At 33.1% G+C, this 25752-nt stretch overlaps 1 protein-coding gene across 1 annotated transcript; it reads left to right on the forward strand.

Moving 5' to 3' along the window:
* Positions 1 to 16100: 16100 nt before the first annotated feature.
* LOC108465276 (NAC domain-containing protein 100) lies at positions 16101 to 17996 on the forward strand. Its single transcript, XM_017765595.2, has 3 exons — positions 16101 to 16405; positions 16745 to 17013; positions 17096 to 17996. Exons 1-3 carry the CDS (start codon positions 16255 to 16257, stop codon positions 17642 to 17644), a joined length of 969 nt encoding a protein of 322 aa, XP_017621084.1. The 5' UTR covers positions 16101 to 16254; the 3' UTR covers positions 17645 to 17996.
* The last annotated feature ends 7756 nt before the right edge of the window (positions 17997 to 25752 follow it).

Raw genomic sequence — 25752 nt, forward strand, 5'->3', positions numbered from 1 at the left:
TTAATATGATGTACAATCATTTTTGGGTCTTACAAAAGCTTAAGAAAACTCCTACCTAACTGTGAAGTTTTAAAATTCTCAATTCGACGTCGAAAATTTATTATCTCCTCGTCGCGGAGTTGTCAACTCAGTAAGTCACATCACGACAACATGTATATCCATGTCGCAATGCCACTCACTGTCGGACGACATTGCGACGCCAGGGACTCGTGGTCGCGGCATTGTCCTTGTTTTTAGCAAAATACACATTTGGTACCTAATTTAGTTAACTTCAAGCCATTTCCTAAGTGCTTTATTCAACCTTACACTAGAATGACAACCAAGCCAATGACAACCAATTCAAGTATCTATGCATTTAAACCAACCATTCTATAACATACAATCCAACCATTCAACATTTAAACATATTTAAGTCCATTTTATCTATCCATGCCAAAATGCCTTCATTAGAATCTCAAACATGTTCATTATACTAATTGGAAACTAAACAATTCAAAGAGATTAACATGAATCAATCAAAGCATACACTAAGCTATAAAACATGTTTAACATTTAGCTTACCATCCCCAAATCATTAATTCAATTTAACCAATTCATATAGTCTAAATGATAACTTTAACATGCCAAACCATTAAAAAGTAAAAGCATCATTCACTTGGCATCAAAATTAATCAAAATATGCACCACTAAGTTTTATACCAAATAGTATATTCAAAACCAATCATCACCACAATTAACATAAGACTATCAACTCCAAAATGACCATTTGCACATTAAGAGCCCTTATGTATATGTCACATAGCCTAGACTCAAATTGAACATATAATTACCATATTTGGATAGTGTGTGCTCCTTCATTAATCTGGCTCTACAAGTTTTGCATGATGACAATCTATAGGGAAGGAAAATAATTAGAGTAAGCATTAAGAATGCTTAGTAAGTTCAAATCGAATCACTACACATACCTTGATCATTTTAAGCATAATTAAACTAATCATTTTAGCATTCAACATGGCTATCCACATAATGGCATAACTTGTCACATATCAACATTACCAATCAAGTGTGTTAGTCATGTTTCCATCTCATGAGTAATATCAATACATTAAGGGAATCACATATCAATCACATATCAAACATCAACATATACTATCTCATTTCCAATTCACATTTAAGTTTCCATTTCCATTCAATTGAATATCGCCCGATGGAACTATAGTAAAACAGATTCAGATACAAGGGAATAAGTTGCTCATACAAGCTGACAATATATCAGGGTTGCTCACACAAGCCAACATTATATTGAGATTACTCGTCTAGGCTAAACCTGCGATGTATATAAACTCGAGAATCTGCAATAAATGCTAGAACTCGTTATAACATGTAAAATCTGTAACACCCCGAGCCCGAGACCATCGCCGGTGTCGGACGCGAGGGGTTGACGAGCTAAATCCTCTTAAAGTACCGACCAATTTGGCATTTCCAGACAGGCTGGAAAACTGCGTCACTGTCGCCTTAAAAATCATATCTCGAGTTTCAAAACTCGAAAACTGATTCCGTGAATTTTTCCTGAATTTAGACTCATATATCCTTCCATGGATTTATTTCTAGAATTTTTGGTTGCGCCAATTGGTACAGTTTATTAGTTAAAGTCACCCATGTTACAGGGATCGACTGCTCTGACCTTCTCGCGTTACAACTTGAATATCTCTCTTTACAGGGCTTTAATACTGGTGCCGTTTGTTTCTAATGAAACTAGACTCAAAATGGAATCTGCACATATAAGGAATGACTTCTAATTCTTTCTGGATAATTTATAGCAAATTTTTAAAGTCGCAACAGGGGACCCAGAAACCGTTCTGGCCCTGTCTCACAATAACTTTAATATCTCTTAACAAGTAACTCCTATGACCGTTTCGTTTCTTCCATATGAAAGTAGACTCATCAAGGTTCATTTACATAACTTATTCACTATTTAATACCATTCCTACAAATTTTGGTGATTTTTCAAAACCACACCACTGCTGCTGCCAGCATCTGTTTTCAAGGTAACCTTTACCTATTTCATGATTTCCACGATTCAATTGGCCCTTTTTGCATACATAGCACAAGTGTGATCATGATTAACCATTCCAATGGCTAATCTTTTCAAAACCATTCCATACCCCATAATGATCATCATACAAACGATTATAGAATCATACTAACAACGTATCTAAGCCATTTTCGCATGGCTATCCAAGCTTACATAAAACCGAAAGGTACATGACCTTCTACAATAGGGTAGTCCTATACATGCCATTTCAAAGTTCAACCAAAATTATACCCAAAATGGAGGCTTTGAGATGACTTCGACTTTAATGATCCCGAATCCGATCGCTAACGAGCAAAATCTATAAAACAGAGAGCCAAAGCAACGGGGTAAGCATTTTTATGCTTAGTAAGTCTCAAGCAATAAAATCAGCTTTAACTAAAGCATTATATTCACATAGCCAAATGAATCATTTCATTAATACACATTCACATAATCATACTTACTTCACACTTCATCATTGTATACTTTCACAAGATATCAACCAATTCAATAGCTGAAAATTCGTTAGTCGATTGAACGAATGTTACTCAAACATATCGACTTTTCCAATGCACATATAAACATACCTTTTCCTTTGGGCTTTTCGAGCGTACTAATTAAATTTATTGCAGCAACCAACGCTCACCTTCGGCCCAAGCTTCTTCAGAATACAACCGGATATAACCACATGCACGAATGCCTTCGGGTCTTAGCCCGGATAGAACGACTTGCACAAATGCCTTCGGGTATTAGCCCGGATTTAACAACTTGCACGAATGCCTTCGGGTCTTAGCCCGGATGAGGTCACTAGCACAATGGCCTTCGGGTCTTAACCCGGATATAATTACTAGCATAAATGTCTTGGGACTTAGCCGGATATCATTCAATTGCTCATGCACACACATACATCAATAATCATTACACATCCATGTTTCATTTTCGTTACTAAGGCTCAAACACAAACATATCACTTGCATAATCGCTTCGGGACTTAGCCCGAGTATCATTCAAATACTCATACACACATAAATCAATAATCATTACACATTCATATTTCATTTCACATAATTCGAGTAGGGTCATTTCTTGAGGACTTACCTCGGATGTTGTCGAACGGCTTCGACGGCTAATCGATCACTTTTTCCTTCCCTTATCCAATTGTGGCCTCTAAGCTCTTGAGCTAATTCAAACAAATTCAATTCATTAAAGTCTCGCTTGCTAGCCTTGGCGAATACACATATCATTGACTCAACATCACATAACTAAGCACTTTAGTCAATTTTCTTTAATTACGCACACATTCGCCTTAGCTCACAACAAGGTAGCCGATTACCTAAGTCAAAATAGGCATCATTAAGCTTGCCTCTAACCGAATGCATGCACAATAATTCCCCTCATGTGGCCGATTATACTTAGTCATACTTGCACAAAATCAACAATAAATTGCAAGATTTTCACATCATATGTGTACTAGGCCGATTGTACATGCAAATTTCACAACATTCTTCAACAAATTTCTTCTTTAAACAACATATTTATCACTTTCTTCATAATCAAAATATCATGTGCAATCATATATACACATATAGGTGCAAGGTCAATTTCAAGGTGTCCATAGCCATCCAAAACACAAATTTTAACTAACATGCAAGAAGCATGAACCATGCTCATGAATGCATCATGGCCGAATACATCACAATCATGCCCCTTTCAACTTCAATCATGGTTAAACAAAAAGAAAACTCAATGTCTTACTCAAGATGGCTACAAAGAAATTTCAAGAGTAGACAATCCATCATTGCATGCATCATTAGCAAGCTTCACATTTAGCATGCAATGGCTTTAACACAATAACAACTTTGGCCAAATACCATTCCCATGGCATAACAAGGATTTGAACCATGGCTAACATGAACATCAAGTTAGCAACTAAAACATGCATGAAACTCATAACACAACCTCATACATACCTTACTCTTGATGCAAGTTTAGCCAAATTTCCTTCTAGATCTCTTCTAAACAAAGAAAATGAAGCAAAAATCTCTTCTTCCTCTTAGTATTTTCGGCCAAAAAGGAGAGAACAAGGATGAACAAAATTTTTTTGTTTTCTTTCTTAGTTGCACGGCAATGGGGGGGGCATCCATGCTCATCTTTTTTTTGTTCATTTCTTTAATGCTAATTCTTATTTTATTTCTTCATACATAACTCACTAACCAAACATGTTGGAAACATGTTTCCCTTGCCCATCAACACCTACCTTGGCCAGCCACTATGCTTCTTTTGGGGAAATTTGACATGCAAATCCCTTATTTTTGCATGCATGATCAACTAGTCATCCCACATCTTCCCATCATACTTTCAAAGTTTACTACTAGGCCCTTTCTAGTGAAATTCACATTTATAACACTAAATCAAATCATCAAAAATGTCACACACAATTTAACACATATCATAGGCATCAAAATAAATTTTAAATTATTTTTATGCCTCGGTTTTGTGGTCCCGAAACCACATTCCGACTAGGGTCAATTTTGGGCTGTCACAAAATCCCTAATCAAGAAAGGGTATAACCCTAACGGCATGCTATAGTATCCTAACTTTTTACTAAGTCCACACGAGCATTGTTTTCGTATATATGCCATTACCATTCCACGTACACAATTACATATTTCATTTACAAGTTCTACCATCAATAAACTTGTACATTTTTCACCCTATACTATTTCATAATAACCAATATTCATATGACTTTTCAATTCAGTCCATTTTAAGCCACACATGCCAAATTCACTAAATTCTACTTATAGCTAAACATATAAATGAAATCAAATACAATTCACGCATAATATAAAACAATATAGTAAGTTCTATATGAACATACGTGTTCAAAATGTGAAAAGAGAATACTTTAAGGACTAATCTGTAATTTTATTTTTTCCTCGATTAACTTCACTTCGACCCAATTCTTGATCTATATAATTATTTTATATCATCAATCAATACCAAATATTTTCATACTATGCTAAAATATGCATGATCTTATATAAATTTACTTTTTGATTTCCCCAAAATTTACATTTTATTCAATTTAGTCCATAAAATCGAGATAAGCATAACTTTCGATTCCTAGCTTCGGATTAAAATTTGATTTCATATGTTCTCATTAGGGACTTTATACATCCTATTTCTAACATAATTTCATGACAAGTTTCACATTATTCAATTTGGTCTCCAATGTAACAAAGTTAACAATAAGCTAACTTTACAATCTAGTCCTTTTCATATTCTAAGCTTAAAATCTATCAATTTTAAGCTTAATTATTCAAGAAATAAACAATGAAAACTTCTAAAACTTTAAAATTTTCACAAATAGGTACATGGGCTAGCTAAATCAAGCTCTCATGGCCCCAAAATATATTAAAATTTCATGAAAAAAGACCTAATTACCTTAGTTTCTCCTTGTCCAAATGTTACAAAGCTTGGGAGGGTTTTCCTTTATTTTCATTAATGGTGGACGATGCTTTGTTGAAGAAGATAGTGGAATTTTCCACTATCTCAACCTTTATATACTTTAATTAGTCTTAGGTAAATTTGTTTAATTAACTTAACTTGGTTTAATTAACTTTAATTTAACTATTATTTATTCTTAATAAGATTTGGCACTCAAGTCCACTAATTCTCAAATATGCATGGTTTAATTACTAATTTGGACCTTTGGTTCATTTCTATTTAGGTCCCTAAACCTTTGACCAATTAAAAATTGATAACGGTTGGACTTTTACAATTTAGTCCTTAGGCCTTAATTAACTATTAATTTGGAAAAAAAATTTGGACCAATCTTTAATATGTTTTTCTAACAGCCTATACCCGACTTGATCGACGGGTCCAAATAAAAAATGTCACATCAACTCCAAAATAAACTACAAATAAATTTTAACTAAAATTTAAAACTAAAATAACTAAATCTGACAAATATGCTTTCTTAATCATACATAACTTAGTTCGCATATCATTAGTAAAAACTTAACATGTTTAAATAACTTACTTGTTAAACAAACTTATAATTTCAAATTCTTAGATTAGAAATCTTAATAGGGGTACTTATGGAAAATTTACAATAATAGTTTTAATACTTTGAATCGAATTCTCTACTTGTAATTTAAAATACCAGGGTTCATACTTAGTTATAAAAATAAAATTTTAACCCTGAGACTTAGCATCTATGACATTCTACTACATGCATGCTACATGTAATAACTCTAGTTCGACAAAACTTAAACGAATTCTGGCTTGATCCCTCTTCAACTCCTTACAACAACGCATTTTACCTAGAAAACATAACAAAAACTAAGTAAGTTCAAATGAACTTAGTGAGTTTCAAAGTAATATATCATTTATGAATTATAAGTAAAAACTTCACAGGTTTGATCTCCTGTTTGACAATGATTGCACAAGTAGGGTTCATACAATCTTCCTGGCGTACTCCTGTCTTTCCTTGTATTGGCTCTTCTTCAGAATTTGTACACTTTTTGCATTAACACAATCCTCCATTTCTATCAATCATGCTATAAGCTTAGCAATTGTTGTCATTGCGGATTTACTTACGCGGATTAATTCCAAAAAACTCATGCATAGAGATTCACACTTGGTTCTCTTTTATGCAGATTTACATTTAAAGTCATTTATATACAGGCTCAAGCTTGGCGAACATATACCTATTGACCTTACTTACGCACCTTAATAATCGGAATCATAATCACAAATTCATACATAAGGTTTCTTACTTGTGAACTTCATCTTAAATAATAGTTGTTGCCAAACTCTTGTTGGTGGATTACCAATACGGACTCTTAATTTAAAGATAGTCCTTGGTGAACTCGTACGTGAAGAAGATCCTTGCTATTTTGGCTTGATATAACTAGTTTATAAAAACTCTTGTAGCTTGAACATAAGAATAAGCCCATACAATCTCTTGCTTGGATAATAGTCTATGCTAACTCTTATGAAAAATAGCCTCTTTGAGCTCTCAACTTGAATCATGGATACAAGATCAATAGACTGCTATAACTTGAATCATAAGAATACATCCACTGGACTACCAAACATATGGATTCATATTGAAGATTCATGGGTGCGAACTCATATTGTGACAACCCGAATTAGGGCCTAATCGGAATAGTGGTTTCGTGACCACAAATCCGAGATAGAAATAATTGTTTTATAAATATTTTGGGGTTTATGATATGATTGCATGATTGTGTGAAAATTTCGTGATGAAATTCTATGCCTAAAGTGTTTAAATTGAAAGTAGGGACTAAATCGAATAAGTTGCAAAATTTGCATACTAGAAATTTTAGTATGAAATTGTTTTGAAATATTTATTAGGAGGTCTTAAATAGCAATTCTACCAATTTTAAGTTCATGGACAAATTTAGGACATGGAAGGAATTTTGGAAAGTTTAGTAGTAAGGGTATTTTAGTCATTTTGATATTAAATGAAATAAAATGGGAAAAATAACACAAAATAGTCATCTTCCCCATTTAGTTGCTGCGAAACTTCACTCTCTCCATAGCTAGGATTCTTCAACTTTCAAGCTCCATAGTAAGTGATTCTAAGCCCGCTTTTAATGTTCTTTACGTTTTGGAATCCTAAGCTCGATTAAGCTTATGCTAGTAATAATTTAACCTAGGGTTCATATTTGGAAAAATACCCATAGGTGAAATTTGTGTATTTTGATGTTTTATGATAGAATATGAGGTTTTAAATTGTGTTAAATAATTTGTGCTACTCGGTTTTAAGTGAAAACGAGTAAAGCAAGATAATCGGTAAAAATACCTAATGTTCATAACTATATGATAGAGTGGGAATTTGATGTTGTTGTAGAAGAGAAAATGTTCAGCATATCATAAAACATAAGAATAAGGGCTGAAATTAAATTCCGAGCCTAGGGGCAAAATTGTAATTTTGTAAAAGTTAGGGGCAAAATGTAATTTTTCTACAATGTGATTTTTGGATTGAAATAAATAGTATGAGTATTAAATGAGCTAAATGTGTTATTATAGATCAAGAAAGGCGCTGAACCGACCTCGAGCGGGAAAGAAAAAGTTTTGGACTAAATTGCAAAATTTCCATATTTTGCACCAAGGTAAGTTGTATGTAAATATTACAATAATTTCATGTACATTCTTATATTTCAGCCTATTATATAAATATACTAGCTGATGTTAAAATATAAATTGACTATGGGAAGAATGGAAATAAATACAGAGAGAGAGATCCCGGTTGAACATTCGGAGAGATCGAATGAAATAGAGGGCGTAGCTAGGTCACATGTATGATGCTGAGTGCACATCATGTGTACAAGAAAGCTACGAGACACCCTGTAGTAGCTAGGTCACATGCGTGATACGAGATGTATCCCATGTAGACAAGAGAGCTACGTGAAAGATAAATGTAGCTAGGTCGCATGCGTGATTCCAAGTGAAGGACACCATGTAGACAAGAGAGCTACGTGAAAGATAAATGTAGCTAGGTTGCATGCGTGATTCCAAGTGAAGGACACCATGTAGACAAGAGAGCTACGAGACAAATCGGCTAGGTCGCATGAGTGGTACTAAGTGTTCCCCATGTGTACAAGAGAGCCGAACTAAATGAAGTATGATGGTGGGGCTGTGTGCTGAAACCGTTAAATATCGAGGATTGATCCGAATTGTTCAACGGGATGGTTTTGTGGTGACATTGTGGTTTGGACCTACACTTATAGTGAATGAAATGTGGTGAAAATGAATTGTGGCATATACATATATACGATAAAATGAGGTTAGCATAAAGAATGTGTGAAAGAGTGAAATTAGTATTAAAGCTGTTTTTAGATGGCAGCAGTGATGTGATTTTGAAAAATCACCAAAAATAGGAGGAATATAATTAGAGGTTGAATGAGATGTCAAATTAAAGCTTAATGAGTCTACTTTCATATAAAAGAAGCAGGGCAAGCAAAGGAATTCTATATTTTGAGATATTTACAATTGTAACTGACTTGCTCAGGATGAATACGTGATCCCCTGTTTCCACTTTGAAAAATCATTAAAAATTGTACAAAGCAAACTAAGAAATATAGTTTACATGCCTAAATTCCTTATTGAGACTAGTTTTAAATACAACAGACTTCAGGGTTTTTTGAGTTATGTACTAAGAGAAATTCAATTCGTAGTGGACAGAGGTCAGGCCAGTCGAGCTGTGTAACAGGGGAAACTTTAACTAATAAACTGTACTAATCTGCTAAACCAAAAATTATAAAAAAAATTTAGCAAGAAGATTTATGAGTCTAGATTCAGGGAAATTTTACGGATATAAGTTTCGAGTTTTGTAACTCGAGTTATGATTTATTTAGTGAATATGACACAGCAGAGACAGCTTAATCGAAGTGGAATAAGTAGTGAAGTTAAAGTAGACATACTTGAATTGTTGTGTAAACATGTTAGATTCTTAAATTAGTATTTACATACTACTTACTAAGCTATAAGCTTACTTCGTTTTCTCTCTTTTGGTCTTATAGTGTTCTCCAGCTTGCTCAGGAGTCAAGGATCGTGAAGATCTACCCGCACTATCATACTTTGGGGTATTTGAACTAAATGTTTTGAATTATGGCATGTATAGTAGGCAAAAATTATTTTGTTATGTGTCATATTTGTCTAGGTTTAAAATATTAGTTACAGTACTCGACCAGTTACTTTGTACAAGCCATAAAAGTTGGCTAATATTGTTCAAGATATATGTTATACGATGCATTATCAAATGGGATGACATATTTCTATCTTGGTATATGTTATGTTCTGGTAATACCTTGTATCCTGTTCCGGCGACGGTAACGGGTAAGGGGTGTTACACATATATGTGAATCCATAAAAAAATATTTACATATAGATACAGATTCTTATACACGGACTATTCTGCAGACTTTTATATGAAGGAATTCCATGTTAAACTTTGTCATGAAACCCAAGGAATAAGTCTGGCGAATTGTCATGTATATGAATTTATAGAAGAAGATTCATAAATAAGGCAAACTTTCATATGTGAAATTTGTCGCGAACTTCGTATGGTGATTCTCGCATATACCTTTGACGAAGAACTTAAAGAACAAGTCCAATAGATTTTCATAACTTACATATGCCATGGCCGTAGACTTGTTTATACGCATGAGGCTTAAAGCCTTAGACTCCACAGAGTCTCTTATTTACATAGAACCCTTGTAGGGTTTTCATATACTTGTGCTAATATATCTCTGTACAAAGTGCATAACGTGACATTTGTTCATCCTTTATTCTCCAAAACATCCCTTATTACTCCGTATACCATTCATTATTTATTATAGACATATAATAAGCATTCAATTGATCATTCTATTAATAGCACAATATAGATCATACCAAATATATCACCTAGTGGATCATTTCAATGATAACTTCTTCAATAATTATTTTACCAATGAAAGTTTAACAAAACAACGAGCAGAAACATACAATTAGACATGCATCTATAAATCATCACTTTGCTTTACTTCAATCGTACAACAAATAACCCACAATAATTCAAGTTATCATCAGCAGAACATGAAGTCAAATACAACACAATAACACAATACTGATATATATAAAACAACCACAAAAATATTAAGTTTAGAAACTTACCAGCAAAGTACCTGAAAGCTGATACCGATTTCACTTGCTTAGCTTTTCCTTATCACTTGAGCCTCCTTCTTCTCGTCTAGCTAAACATAAAAACTAAATCAAGATCAAAACTAAGACGTTCATATATAAGGAAACCATAATTCATTTTCATACAGAAAGGTTTTAAAATTTAGCTGCAACCCTAAACATCTCAATACAAGCTCGAAAAATTAAACTAAAATATTCAATTTTCCTTCCCTTTTCTTCAATCAATAAATACAGAAAAGCTTAGAAAGATTACCAGTTTACTAAATCCTTAGTCACCTAAGCTGATACTTTATTTTCTTCCTCTATGCAGATCACTTCTTAGCTTTTCTTTCTTACAAAACAAACCAGAGAAGAAGATGGAAGAAATAAAAATGAATACAAAAAATGAAAGAATCCTCCCTTATATGATCTTCCACTATCGTTTCCCTTAATCCTAAGTTAGAAAGTATTATTAATATCCTTAATCATAATGTTTCCCATTAAAAGAAAATTAATGGTTTTATTATAATTAAACTAAACTTAGATTATAACTATTACCAAACAGTCTGCAAGATTCTCATAATCAGGCTAGAACATGCTTAAATAGAAAAATTTTCTAATTTAATACCCATAATTTCCATGGCACTTAACCTTTAACATTTCTGGGTGTAACATTTTTTATATTATCCTTGTAAATATTCATATTAAATATTTACGAACCCAATTTACGGAAATGGGATTCCAAAACTATATTTTTTGACACCATTGAAAATTGGGTCATTACATGAACAATTGGCGAAACACTTTTAGCTTCACCTATCTCTTTTTATTTACACTCTAAACGATACCGAGTTGATTAATTATGTTTAATTGTCGAAAAATTCAGTTAATATTCAAAGAAGATTATCAGAGGAATATATGGTAAGTCATGTTCTAAAAATAACCACTTTTCTTTTGATTTTTTAAAGTTTAATTTTCTATCTTTTTCAACATAAATGCCATGAGATAATTGAAAGTTAGTATAAGAATAAACAATCTTTCAAGAGCAATTCATTCAGATCTATTGAGTGTCATTCTTCAGATAATTTGTTGATGAATCTCAATATAGTTGCCCTTCCCGAATAGGTTCAATATTCAACTTGGATATGTGAGTATTGTCTAAGATCTTGTTTATCTAATTACTTTCTTGATCTTTATACCCTTGATTTGATTACTTCTTGTGATAAGCTTTTTGTTTCTTTGGTTGCATCACATTTTATCTTCATTTACATTCCATTTATATCTTTAATACTATCTCTCTCTTTTTTCTTTTTTTCTTTTTTTTTTTACTATTTACTATAGTCCAACATGAGGATTTTGATCATTGGAGGAGCTAGTTTTATTGGCTCTCTCTTAGTTGACAAATTGATGGAAAATGAGAAAAATGAGATTATTGTTTCAGGGTTTCTTAACATTGAAGCTTTCCTTTTCCATTACCATAAAGGTCTAGTGGATGTCTACTAACTATACTCCTTTTTATTTTTTGCAGATGTTATTAAGTCATTGTTGGTCGAGGTCGATCAAATTTACCACTTTGCATGCCTTACTTCTCCGATTTCCCATGAAGGTGAGTGTTGGTGTTTTGGAATGCTTTCTAAAACATTTTAATATATGAATGATACATTAGAATATTTTAATGTATGAATGAATTTTAATGTATGTTTTTTTAAATGTATTAGAACTTAACTGCTTTGTATAAAATATTTTAATTTTGCTATTTATGAATTATATATTATTATATATGTGTGAAATTATATATGATTGGATTGTATTATACCAAAATTACCAATTTTTTTATTAATTTTGAAAATTTAGCGGAATTTGTTGAGGGAACACCACCGACAACATTGTTTTGCGGCATTTTTTATAGATAAAAGCTACGATAAGCTTTACATTCTGTGGAGTTTTTAAGGATAAATGCCACGGAAGGTGTTACTTTAAGAAATGTTTATGCATAAACCCCGTTGAATGTTATGTATCTATGTTGGTATTTATTAAAGAAATGTCACTACTTTTCGCAACATCATTTTTTGCGGCATTTTTTGTGACATTTAAGTTTCTATCGCAATATTTTTAGTGTTATAAATGCCGCAAATAATTTAAAAAAAAAAGGGCACTAAAGACCTATTCTATTGTGGTGACTCATTTTCAAGATGGGCCAACTTGTCTAATTTCAAAATTGATATGGATCTAAAAAATATTTATACCAACTTTTTAAATTTGCTTTATTTTTTGGAACTTGCTTGTGTTTTTATAATGTTTGAAAATTTTTAAAAATGATTTCCTTGTAAGTTTTTATTTTTAATTTTCGAAAGGAATTAATTTACTCCAATTTGAAATTGGCAGAGACCTAATGGATGCTTATATCATTTTTTTAATGTTTGATACTAAAAAATATATATATTTTTTAATTTTAAAAGTTTTAGCATGTTTCATAATCTTTGGAATTTAAAAAAAATTGAACTTTTAAGTATTTTTATTGAAAATATAAAAAATTATTTGTGAAATTTTTTTATACTTTTACAAAGTAACGATGAAATTGATAAAAATTGTAAAGTAGAGGGTTAAAAAAGTTTTCTACCCTTTTTGACATTTTCCCCTTCAACTGACTAACGATAAATTTGGATGGTGTTACCAATTGGATAAAAATTATTAAACTGTTACAAATACATAGATTCAATGGCTCAAAATTGAAATACAAGGATTAGATTTTAAATTTTACAAAATTACAGAGACTATTTACTAATTCAAACTGTTCTCTTTTATTATGTTTTTAAGATTAGTTGAAATAGTTCCCATGCACATTGAAAAAATATTCTTTTTTCTTATGAAAAGAGGATTTTAAAATATATATATTATTGCATAACTTGGATTTTTATGTACAATTTGTTTAAAGAAATTTCATATTGACTTTTTCATTTTGCATGTTTTAAAAAGAATGAATTTTAAAATTACACAAAATCTTTCATTTAAGTGTTCATATTTAAAATACAAAATAAATTCATTTATTTTCATATTAGGTAAAAATAATTGTTTGACCATGGACCGAGTGCATCCGAACCACTATTTAATGATTAAGTTTTTTTAAATATAAATTTTTTTGGTGAATTATAAGAGGGTAAAGCCTTAATAGCAACACAACTAGTGTGACTCGAACTCAAGCCACACCTGAGGTAATGAACACCTTAACCATTAAGCCAATGCAAGGGGTTCTTTAAATTATAAACATTGATACAAAATATTTTCACTCTTTTAAATGAGAAATCAAGCCACTAGGTTGAGAAAAAAATATGGACAAAGAAAAAAAAATTGAAATTCAATCCGACCTATAAACAAGTTTGTAAAAGTGTCGTGAAGGCCCATATACTAGGAGTCAGATTACATTTTACCCCTTCTACTAAAAAAAATAGGTAAATTAGTCCCCATACATTAGATTAAAGAGCAAATTGGTCATTTCTGTTTAAAATCTCATCGAACTATACTTTTAAAAATTGGTGTGGTTGACGAAATAACTAGACAGTACTAGCATGTGGCATACCACGTGTACGTCATGACGTATAGGTATCCATTTCTAATAGCATAAATTGATAAAATTTTCAATAAAAGGATGAACTTATTTTTTATCATATGCATAATGACTAATTTACCCTATTTTTTTAAAAAATAGAACGAATAAAATGCTATCCACCTACCTTTATGCTATTTTTAGCGAATAAATTTATAGAAAGTTATGAGGGGGGTAGTCTTGTGAGGGAAACATGGAGTTAGTGTTTCTTTCTAGAAACAAAAGTGATGGGGAAAAAGAAGGGTTGTGGTTAGGATTGACATTTGGGGGTTTGAAGACAAATGAGATGAAAAGAAGGAAAAGGTCTAAACAAAAAATGGTTCAACCTTAGGTACAGTCGTGTGGGTTGGTGACCCTTTTAACCACTCTTAATTATCTTTTTCCCTGCATTTGTCTATTCACCCCATTAAATTAAATTAAATTAAATTTTATGTGCAGCCATGGTAGTGTCCATTGTCAAATATTCTATGTCATCCCCCCCTATTCTTACCAAAAAAATAACTTCTTTTTCTCACTATAAATGAACAGCTCATTCATATACATAATTAAATGTGTATTTGATTATTAATAATGACTTTTCATTATCAAGGTATTTAATATTGATATTGATGGATAAGTCTACGTTTACAACTTTTAGAAACTATGTAGATAGTAGACAATATCACCCTTTCTATTCACACACACATACTATAGCAATTCCCAACAAAATTAGAAGAGGTGGTTTAATGCTGAAATCTCATCATTGTATAATATCAATATATATATTAGATTTATGGTTCATTATGATTTATTAAAAATAAAAATAAAAATAAATTACTTTCGTAAAAATTTGGTTTGATTTGTATATGAGAAGGTATTATAATAATTTCATAATTAAGTTAGTGCTCGATTGACTTATTATACTAACTCAATAAAACATTTAAAATAAATAGAGATATATGAATAAGATGTGTTATGCCCGACAAGGATAAATACCTATGATTTTTTTTTCTTTCCAATTGTCTAGAGCATAAACCCTAATTAAGAACTTATAAGGTGTTAATTATTTTGATATAATGGTTACTCTTATCCGTAATCTCTCTTCAACCCTTAAATCAAAAGTAAAATATGATTAAATACGTTTGAACTTATGTCTTCTTATTGCTACAATAATAAAAATATAAATTAAATTAAAATTCACTCGATATCTATAGGATATTAATTAATCTATCATTTGCAAACATAATATATATATATATATATATATATATATAAATTGATTGAAAACAATTAATTAATCTGAAAACCCAAATCAATTGAGAAAGAGATGGGTGATAAATTCTTGATGATTATAAAGTTAAGGCCATGTTCCCATTGGAACCAGGATTTGGGTGGGTAGAAATGGGTGAAGGTGGTTGGGCAAGAATATGATACAACAAACAAAATCAGTCTAAAATCTCTAACCCTAGAGTGTATCAAAGACTCAACCTCCCTCTTACACAAAACAATCCCTCCATTAGTCAATGCTACAATTGCTTGGCTTTGTCAGTAATAATTTAAAAAGCTTAGTGACAAATCAGTAAATCTACCATCTAGTTATTCACTCACTGTACAGTAGTATTGTTTGTTGTAAATTTCAAAACCAAGTATTTTTCTTGCAGCATATTTTGTCAAAGTGTTAGATGTAATTTTCATAATATAAAGAATAAATAAAAGGTTAGTCATGGCAGCTTCTTCTTCAAGAGGGAAGTTATAGAACATAAAGTACACGCTACCCCCATTTCATATCTCCTTTCATTTGATGTTTATAAGGCCTTCTTATAGCGTCATCTTTACTTTGGGAACTTGGTTTTGGGTTTTTTGCATATAGACCTCTGGTTTTATCGAAGGAGAAAAACAAATGGAGAATCTTCCTCCAGGGTTCAGATTCCATCCCACAGATGAAGAACTCATCACTTACTATCTTTCCCACAAGGTCTCTGATATCACCTTCACTTCCAAAGCTATTGTCGATGTTGATCTCAATAAATGTGAACCTTGGGATCTTCCAGGTATATAGCTTTTGAATCATTTCTTTCTAAATTCTAACCAGATTTTTCTACTCTTCATGCTTGTTTTAACTTGACAGTAGTAATAATCATAAGAAGCTATTGTTAATTTTCTTGATTAATGTCCAAATAGTTACAAGTTTTCAATCAAACAAGTTTTCTTCTTTTTTTTTCTCCTCCTTTCTGGGATAATTTGACATTTTTTGTTTGGAATAACATACTAATTATGCAGATTAGTCTTGGAAGGAAAATAAAACTATGATTAGTAAATTAATTAAATCTATTAAGGTTATGTAGGCCAATTATGAGTATTAAACATTTTGCTACTCTATAATAATGCAGCCAAGGCATCGATGGGGGAGAAAGAATGGTACTTCTTCAGCTTGAGAGACCGAAAATACCCAACTGGGCTTCGAACGAACCGAGCTACTGAAGCAGGGTATTGGAAAACAACAGGCAAAGACAAGGAAATCTTCCGGGCAGGTGGCGTTCTCGTTGGGATGAAGAAAACCCTAGTTTTCTACAAGGGAAGAGCCCCCAAGGGTGAGAAAAGTAACTGGGTCATGCATGAGTATAGGCTTGAAAACAAACACCCTTTCAAAGCCTCAAAGGTATGTATAACTTGATTCATTGAAGGCATTTCTAATGATATAATAATCTACTTTGTTTTTAATCCTTGAATAATTTGTACAGGAGGAATGGGTGGTGTGTAGGGTATTCCAAAAGAGTGCAGCAGTGAAGAAACCGCAGCCAAGTTCATCCTCACAACCCTCGCTTGGATCTCCATGTGATGCAAATTCAATTGTGAATGAGTTTGGAGACGTTGAGCTACCAAACTTGAACATCAATGCCAACCCATCGTGTGGGTTCAACGACATTGCAACACCTAGTTACAGTAATACTGTTAACCATGGCCATATGAACGCCATGAACTTAAACCTGGATTTCGGAGCAGCTAGCCTTCCATCGTCGCTTTCATGGCCTTCTAGCATTTTAAGCCCTAATCTATCCATGAATTCCTTTCTCTTTAAGGCGTTGCAGCTTAGGAATTATCAACCAAGAGATGTTTCAGGTATGGATTATTCGATTCTTTCGTCGACACAAGGGATTAATATTCCTCCATTTGGAACAGATCTAGCTTCTAATTTCCAAGGCGCGGCGGCTTCTTCTTCTAAGGTCGTAGTTCCTATGCCTCAACAACAACAACAGGAGCAACCATTCAATATGGACTCCATGTGGTGAAAGTTATAATCTAAAGTGTGAAAAAACTAACACATTTACACTTGTTTTCCGTCTCAAAATCTCAATATTCTATGTGATATGAAAGGGTTGATTAAGATGAAAACAATCTCAATGCTGTAATGAGCATGCAGTTGCCGAGTATCGATCTTAATTACTATGTTTATGTACGTAGGTAAATGTGGGGGAAAGAAATACCCTAGTGATCTCCTGTTCTATATGTTATCTTTTCTAGAAGTAGAATGCTCCTCATAGCTAGGTTGCTAGTATACCTTTTCCATCGGAAAGTACTGATCAATGTCCTGTCCATAAATTCCAATTTCTATAATAAGAAATCTTGCTCTCTTTCGGTCTAGCAACTTAACGTTACATTATTTCATGCTCTCTCTCTCTGTCTGTCTCTCTCTACATATATATATATATATAATTGATGGCACCTGTTGCGTAGTGGTCAGTATCACCATCACACAAATGGGTATTGTCTGCTTCGGTTACCCACTTTTAAAACGGCTAAGGTTCTTCATGGTTTAATCACTTGCTAGATCAAATAGTCTATGTTGATAACGGCCTTAGGTTCAAAACAAGGAAAAGTTACACCTTAGCTTTCTTTAAGACAGGTGACAAAATCTCTAGGATTACTCATGGCATCCAAACAGGATAATACTGATTTATGTGATGATATCAGGCAGTAGGTTAAATTAATATATAATATGTAATGTTATAAAATTTGTGAAAAATTATAAAAACCTTTTAGCAAATTTTGTGCGTGCTGAAACTTTTGTTCTTAATGTCTTACTACTAAATTTCTGTAATCATCCAGTTCTGTGATGTACTTGACTTTTATTTTTTTTCATAGAAAAGCTTCATATAAGGTGAATACAATATTGAATAACAGCCAAATCAAAAAACTATTCTCCCCTTTGCTCATATTCGTGGGGTAAAAGATCTTAGATTAGGAAGAATATTACCAAACCATTATCTCCATGGAATATTAGTCATTCTAGGGTGTTGAGGCAAGTTTTAAAATCAATGACATGAGCAGTTATAAGTGCTCTTGGCACTGCTCAAGTGTCCAAACTTGCCTTATTTGTGTGCATGTTTTATTAAAGTATTATGGTGATTTGTTTGTATTTTTTGAGAATTTCGTGTATCTAATCTTGTGATTATAATTAGAGAAGAAGTTGAATGAAGCACAATTACTTTCAAAGAATTCTAATGTGATCTACTTATTTTATATACCATGTTATGCATTCCAAGAATATATGGGTTAACTTTGTAAATATATATATATCACAATCTTTTGTATCCTTATATAAAGGGTAATTGATATGATGATTACTTAATGAAGTTGGATTCTAGCTCCATATATGAAGTCTTGTTGAAAGAGATTGTTGAGGTAATTATGTGAGTAATGCCTACTACAGTTGGCACTGTGCAAGTCATATAAATTACCTTATTTAGACTTGACAAATCCTTTGAACCCAAAGAGTTGGACCATGACTTAGATGATATTATGATCACGTGCTTATCGATCTTATGAAGCAACAATGGACCGAATTAAATTACGCAATCAGATTCCTTGATTTAAAGAGATTATTAAGGATAACTTGGAAATATATCTTGTGGATCCATGACTTATCCTTGAGTTCAAGAAGATATTATCATTGCTAATTGTGTTGAGGATAACTTGGAAACATATGTGTGATAGGACTTAAATCACTATTAGCATGAGGTTAAGAGATAGTAGATTATTTCTTTGGGAAATGGCTCACAAACATAGAGAAATCGAACTACATAAACAATTACATTGTGTTCATCTTTGTTCTTTCGCAATGACAAAAGCAATGGGCACTGCTTGTAGCACTATTACCCTGTTCTTGCAAGTTTCAACCTGTTGTTTCATAAAGTCTCCAATAATTTATGCCTTCATGTTGGAGATGACCGGATTTATGCTATGGCCTCCTAGAAGGAGGGAAAATATCTAACTTTGGCTATTACGCCAATGGTAAATGGCCTTGGAATGTTACACTTAAAACCAGCAATGGTGTGAACCTAAAAGTCATAAATAAAGCATCCATACACATAGATCCATTATAAATAGTTTCATCTGGAAACTGGGGAATTATGAATCCCCATGTTACATTATTCATTTATAATATTTCGGCGACCATACATTGGAAAGGCCTATGGACGTTGTTCCGGTATCATGGAGATGTTATTGATGCTTTCATTTCAGCTAAGAAGAGTAAGAGTGGAAGAAAGTTTGGATTCGTGTCATTCAACAAAATGGTGGATGTACAAAAGGCTATCAACAGGTTAACCAATTTTGTGATTTTATGGAATAGGATATCAGTATATTTGGAAAGATTAAAAGGAATGAAAGTATGGAGAAAAGTATCAATTACAGGGGATTCAAAACAGAATATGAAAAATCATAAGTAAGGGATGGTAAGTGGGACGAAGGAGATGGATATCGAATTCATTATAGGAGAAACATTTAGTAGAAATAGGTACGATCTAAGTTTAAAAGAAGTTATGGATGGTAAGGGGAAAAATCAAATTAAACTAATCAAGGGACATGTAGATGATAAACAACTATGGAAACTTTAGAAATGTTTGGTGGGAGAAATTGCTACGTTTTGCTAAATGAAGAGTTTTACAGAAAGAATAGTTTGAAGTGGATTGGTTGAAATCATAACTAGAAGGATTAATGGAAGACATTTCTTAATTGAAATACTAGATGATGAATTAATCAGTATTTTAAAACAAAACGATTAGACATATCTGAAAGAATTTTTTGTCAAAATAGAACCATGTTAGGAGAAAATTGTATCGATAGAGAGAGTGACATGGATTGAACTATCAGGCTTGCCTTTGCATTGCTAAAACTACACATCTTTCAAAATAATAGTAGGATTGTGAGGAGAGTTAGTGTCTCTTGGCGAGAATACAACGAAAGTGAATAGTTTCAACAAGATGTCGGTACTAGTATTAATCACACAACCAGAACAGATCGATGAACTGATATTTCTAGAGGTTGAAAATGTGAGATTTTTGGTTAGAGTTAAGGAAATAGGCTTGTCAAAATCATTCGACAATATCAATGGGAAAAATAGAGTGAAGGAAAGAGAAGGGTTAGAATCAATACAGGAGAATGATGATGAGATTGTGTCTGAGTTGGGATCAACGACAAGAATGCGACCGAAAAAAAATTGGATAAGAGACAAACAAACAGGGGATGATGAAGCAATTAATGCCATTTTCCTTGAAAAAGAAAATGATAATGGTGGCTATCAGAGAACTTGGGAAAATGAACCAAATTAGAGAGTGGAACAGTTGTATGGGTTTAGGACTGGTACCAATTTGGAGGAGTAGGATGATAATTGTTGTAGCCAACGGGCCAAAGAAGATGTTAAAATTATGGGTCTAGCTGCTGTTGAATTAAACATACAGGATAAGTTTGGGAGACAGGAAAAACAAAAGGGGAATAGGGTGTTTATAGGCTTGAAGGAAAGATTGGACGTAAAAAGAGCCTAAACATTGAGACTATAAGGGAGTCCAGAATCAAATATTTTGGACGACCAATTAGAGAGAACATAGTTGGGAGGAGAGGATTGTAAAGATAGGGCAATAATAGACGTGGATTCATCAAATCAAAAAAGGAAGAAAAAAAGTGTAGGGTAGAAAAATACATCCCATGATTAAAATATAGGATTGCTTCCTTTCAGTAAAGGAGAAAAATAAAATAGATCAGGTGTTGATGAGATAAAAAGGGAAAGAAATATCGGCTAGAGATGAGACTGTTGTAAATGCTTCTCTTTCTGGTTCTGATATAAGCAACAAAAGGAAGTTGATCCTCAGGGAAGCAAAGAAAGCTTGGGATGTTGGAAAGAGGTTGGGATTTAGCATAAAAGGGGACGAATGTGAAGTAATAGATGAAATAATGAGGTTGGAGGGACTATAGCATTGTGAAGCAGAAGGAATTCAGAGGTCGACCAAAACTAAAACAAGTGTGATTTTTTTATTGCTCGGGTTATCTTTGTCATTATTCAATTGCATATTTGTGGTGTGAGTTGGTATTAGGATTGTATAGTGGAATATTAGAGGTATGGGCTCGAAAGCTAAGATATCATCTGTTAGAAAAGTCATATCAAGGTAAGGGCGATTAGGTGTTTTATTCAAGAAACTAAGTTAGAAACAGTCACTATTGACATAACAAGAAAAATATGGTAAATTTTCGGCAATTATTGGGTGTTCAAGAGGTGTGGTTAAGATTTGGGATAGAGGTAGTGTTAAGTGGATAAAGATCTTTGTGATGAAAGGTTCGTAGTAGCAAAAAGGAGATGGTCGGCTGAAGGCATAGAAGCAACCTTAATTAATGTTTATGCCCATAATGTTATTTCGGTTCAAAAGATATTATGGATGAATCTTTTAGCTTTAAAGAACTTGTTTCCTTGCCCTTAGAGTATTGGTGGTGATTGCAATGCAGTGAGAAATAAAAGTGAAAGAAGCAATTGTGTGAGTTTAAAGAATAGTCAAAGGAATTTAATAGCTTCATCAACAACTGCAAAATGGTGGATTTAACTTTGACGGGGAAAATTTCTTATTGGTATGGACTTAATAATAAAAAGAGCAGATTGGATTGATTTTTATTGGAAATGCAATAGCCGTTACGTTTCAATGATTCTAGCAGTAGGGATTAAATAGATTTGTTTCTGACCATATCCTGGTCTTGTTATTGAACGAATCAGTTGATTGGTGATCGTGTCCGTGCAAGTTTATTAATACGTGATGTCTGAAAAGTTGAGGAAATTGAGGGTCGCTCTCAGAAAGTGGAATGAAAATTTCAGAAGTGAAGTGGATAAAAGGACTGAAGTAATTGAAAAAAAGATAATGGAATTTGATAAAATTAGTGATTGAAGATATTTAAATGAATTGGAAATGGATGAGCTTAGAAGATCGAATCTAGAGTTGTGGGTAGTTGTTAAATGTCGTGAATCGATTTGGTGTAAAAAATAAAAATTATTTGGTAAATAAAAGGTGACTCCAATTATGTTTGTTTCATAAAGTAGTAAAGATTAAATTGAAGAAGAGGATGGTGCATGGTTTAAGATTCGGGGATTCGTGGTGCAATGACACAAAGTTGTTGAAGGCAAAAATGTTCAATTCGTTCTGTAATTACTTTAATTGCTCATCGAGAAAATGGATAGTGGATATGGATTTGAACTTTAAGAAGATATCCGAGGAAGATGCAGTGAAACTCAAGTTATCTTTCACATTGAATGAGATTAAGGAAGTGATCTGGAGTTGTGACACCAACTGGTTAGTGTTAAATTTGCATTGGTTTATATAAAAAGTAATGGTATGGCTACAACGTTGGCTATTGCTAGGGTGAAAAGATCAGAGTTATTTAAAGCTTGATGGTGATATATTATTGATTATTTAGTAGTTTGGTCAAATGTAGGATGTTTTGTTTCTTTATTTAATTGGGTGTTTTGTAATTTTGACTAGGAATGAGATTGACGTTTCCCAACATTTTTCTATTATTAATATGTGCATATCGATCGAGAAAAAAAAGCTTCATCTAGAAACTAGTTAGCTGCGGAACACACTACTCGAAGTCATGTTGTAATATGATTTATGAGAAATCACACCTAAAGGTGAATTACTATAAACTCATTTAGGCAGTCCCAGCCTCATCCTCCCTTGAATTAAGGGTTTCTGTATGGAAATTATTGAAAAGTAGGATCCCCACTAAAAGTGAACTTGCAAAAAGTAACATTTTTCTGGGGGAAGCTTGTTCTGGCATATATTGTGGTTGTGAAGAGAAAATTGTGTGTCACTCGATTCTTAGCTAGCAAGAATCAGGGGGTATTTGGAAATAGTTTGCAAAGCTATAGGAGGTCCATTGGGTGGCACCAAGAGACCCAATCTCATTTTTCATGGCTTGGCAATTCACTTCAATGTGGAGCTGTAACACCCCTAACCCGTATCCGTCGTCGGAACAAGGTTATGGAGCATTACCAAAATTTTTTAGAACATTTGCAGATATTTCAAGTAAATTACTATTTATTTTCCAAAATCATTCATAACGTCCCTTAAATGGACCCTCGAGGCCCAATAAGAACATTAAATTCGAATTAGGACTTAATCAGGAACCCTAAGAATTTTCGTGAAATTTTCAAAATGTTTCCAAGTTACAGGGCTCACACGCTCGTGCGGTACAAGGGACATGCCCATGTGACCCTAGGGTACACCCGTGCTGTAGGCTGTGTTCGACCCCGTGTAACTCTCTAACTTGTGCACACAACCATGCCACACACTCGTGTGCTAGGCAGTGTTGTTAAATAATTCAATTCGAAATTAGGTGCAGGTTTCACACGACCAAGACAAACACCTGTGTCTCTGCTCGTGTGCTCAATTTTGAGCATTCTATTTCTCAAAATTTAGGTGCAGGGGACACACGGCCTAACTACATGACTATGTACCTGGCTGTGTGTATCACACGGCCTAACTACATGCTCATGTACCAGTCGTGTGTCCCACACGGTCTAGACACACACCCGTGTGTCTGTCCGTGTGGACAAAATAAAGTCATTTCCTAGCCTCATTTTTCACCCAAATTTATCATTTTCTTGCACTAAAACATACCAAGTACAATCCAGCCATTCCAAGCATTCAACTTAATCAAATTTAGTTATCCAACATGGTATATCATTTCATGCATACATGTGGTATATCATTTCATGCATACATGTCTATAATCTTACCTTAGTTATGTCCTCAAGTTAGACATAGTCTGATCAACTACTTAACATATATGTAGCTACCATAGTTTGACATTACAAGTATATTAAAACAAACCATTACTAGCCATTCCAATGGCTAGATTACAAGCATCATTTACATTTACATGCCAATATGGCCAATATATCCTATATATGCCATTACAACCATAATTGATTTACCATTTTGTACCGACATGGGCCGATGGATAGTGTGAGTGATCTCCGCCAAGCTTCCAATCCAACTAGCTTCCGATTTACTATAAAACATGGAAATAAAACTAAGTAAGCATAAAATGCTTAGCAAGTTCATATAACATGGTACTTAACTTACCATTCATTCTATTTTGAGGTAACTATGTAAGGCATATTCAATCAATTTGACCTCAAGCCTTATACACATCCTCATTACCCTTGTTAGCCATATATTCCATAATAACATCTCAAACATATATAGGCTCAACGACAATCAAGTTTCCATGCACATATGCTTTCCGCAACATGTATTCATTTAACATGTATAAATCATCTCTTTATTTTACAAGTAAAATTTTGTAATAGTTCATCTCGAGTTCAGATCATTCCATATTAGAACTTTACCCATATTACTCGGAATATCAAGGTCACAATTAGTACACTCAAGGTGTACAAGTCCATAATAAAGAATGAACATATATTCATAAGATAAAATCCATGTACAAATATCATCATCACATGTTTTCATATATCATTTGTCATGGATCATCATTCTCTTGTATTTCAGATGGATACGTGTAATAACTCATTGCATCATTCATATCTTCTCATGTCTGTAATTGTCTCCCGTTGAATTTATTCGGAATATCAATGGATACGCAGGTAATACACTCGAGGTGTACAAATCAGGATTCATCAAATCATGTCCAATGGTACCCATAAGGTACTATAGCAGAGAGTACACTCTCGAGCCACACATGTATGCAACAGGATTACCAGTCTAGGCTAAATCCTTTTTATGACATATGCTCTAAGGAGCTTGATCTGGATTACACGTTCGGGCTAAATCCCATCTATAACATGTGCTCAAGAGGACTCATATCAGGATTACCTGTCCAGGCTAAATCTTTTTCTGTAATAAGGTCAATAGGATTACTCGTCCGAGCTAAATCCCATCAGCAACAAATGCAGGACCTCATTCATTTCAGGAAATCACATACCCATCGATTTTCTATTTTTACTCAATCGGGATTTAAACATTTTTCTCAAGCATTATTGGGCATGTGATTATTTCATACATCCACAACATTCATATAATTCAAATAAACACATTCCACATTCATTTCAAGC

Source organism: Gossypium arboreum, chromosome 9 (assembly GCF_025698485.1).
Source record: "Gossypium arboreum isolate Shixiya-1 chromosome 9, ASM2569848v2, whole genome shotgun sequence".
NCBI classification, from domain to species: Eukaryota; Viridiplantae; Streptophyta; class Magnoliopsida; order Malvales; family Malvaceae; genus Gossypium; species Gossypium arboreum.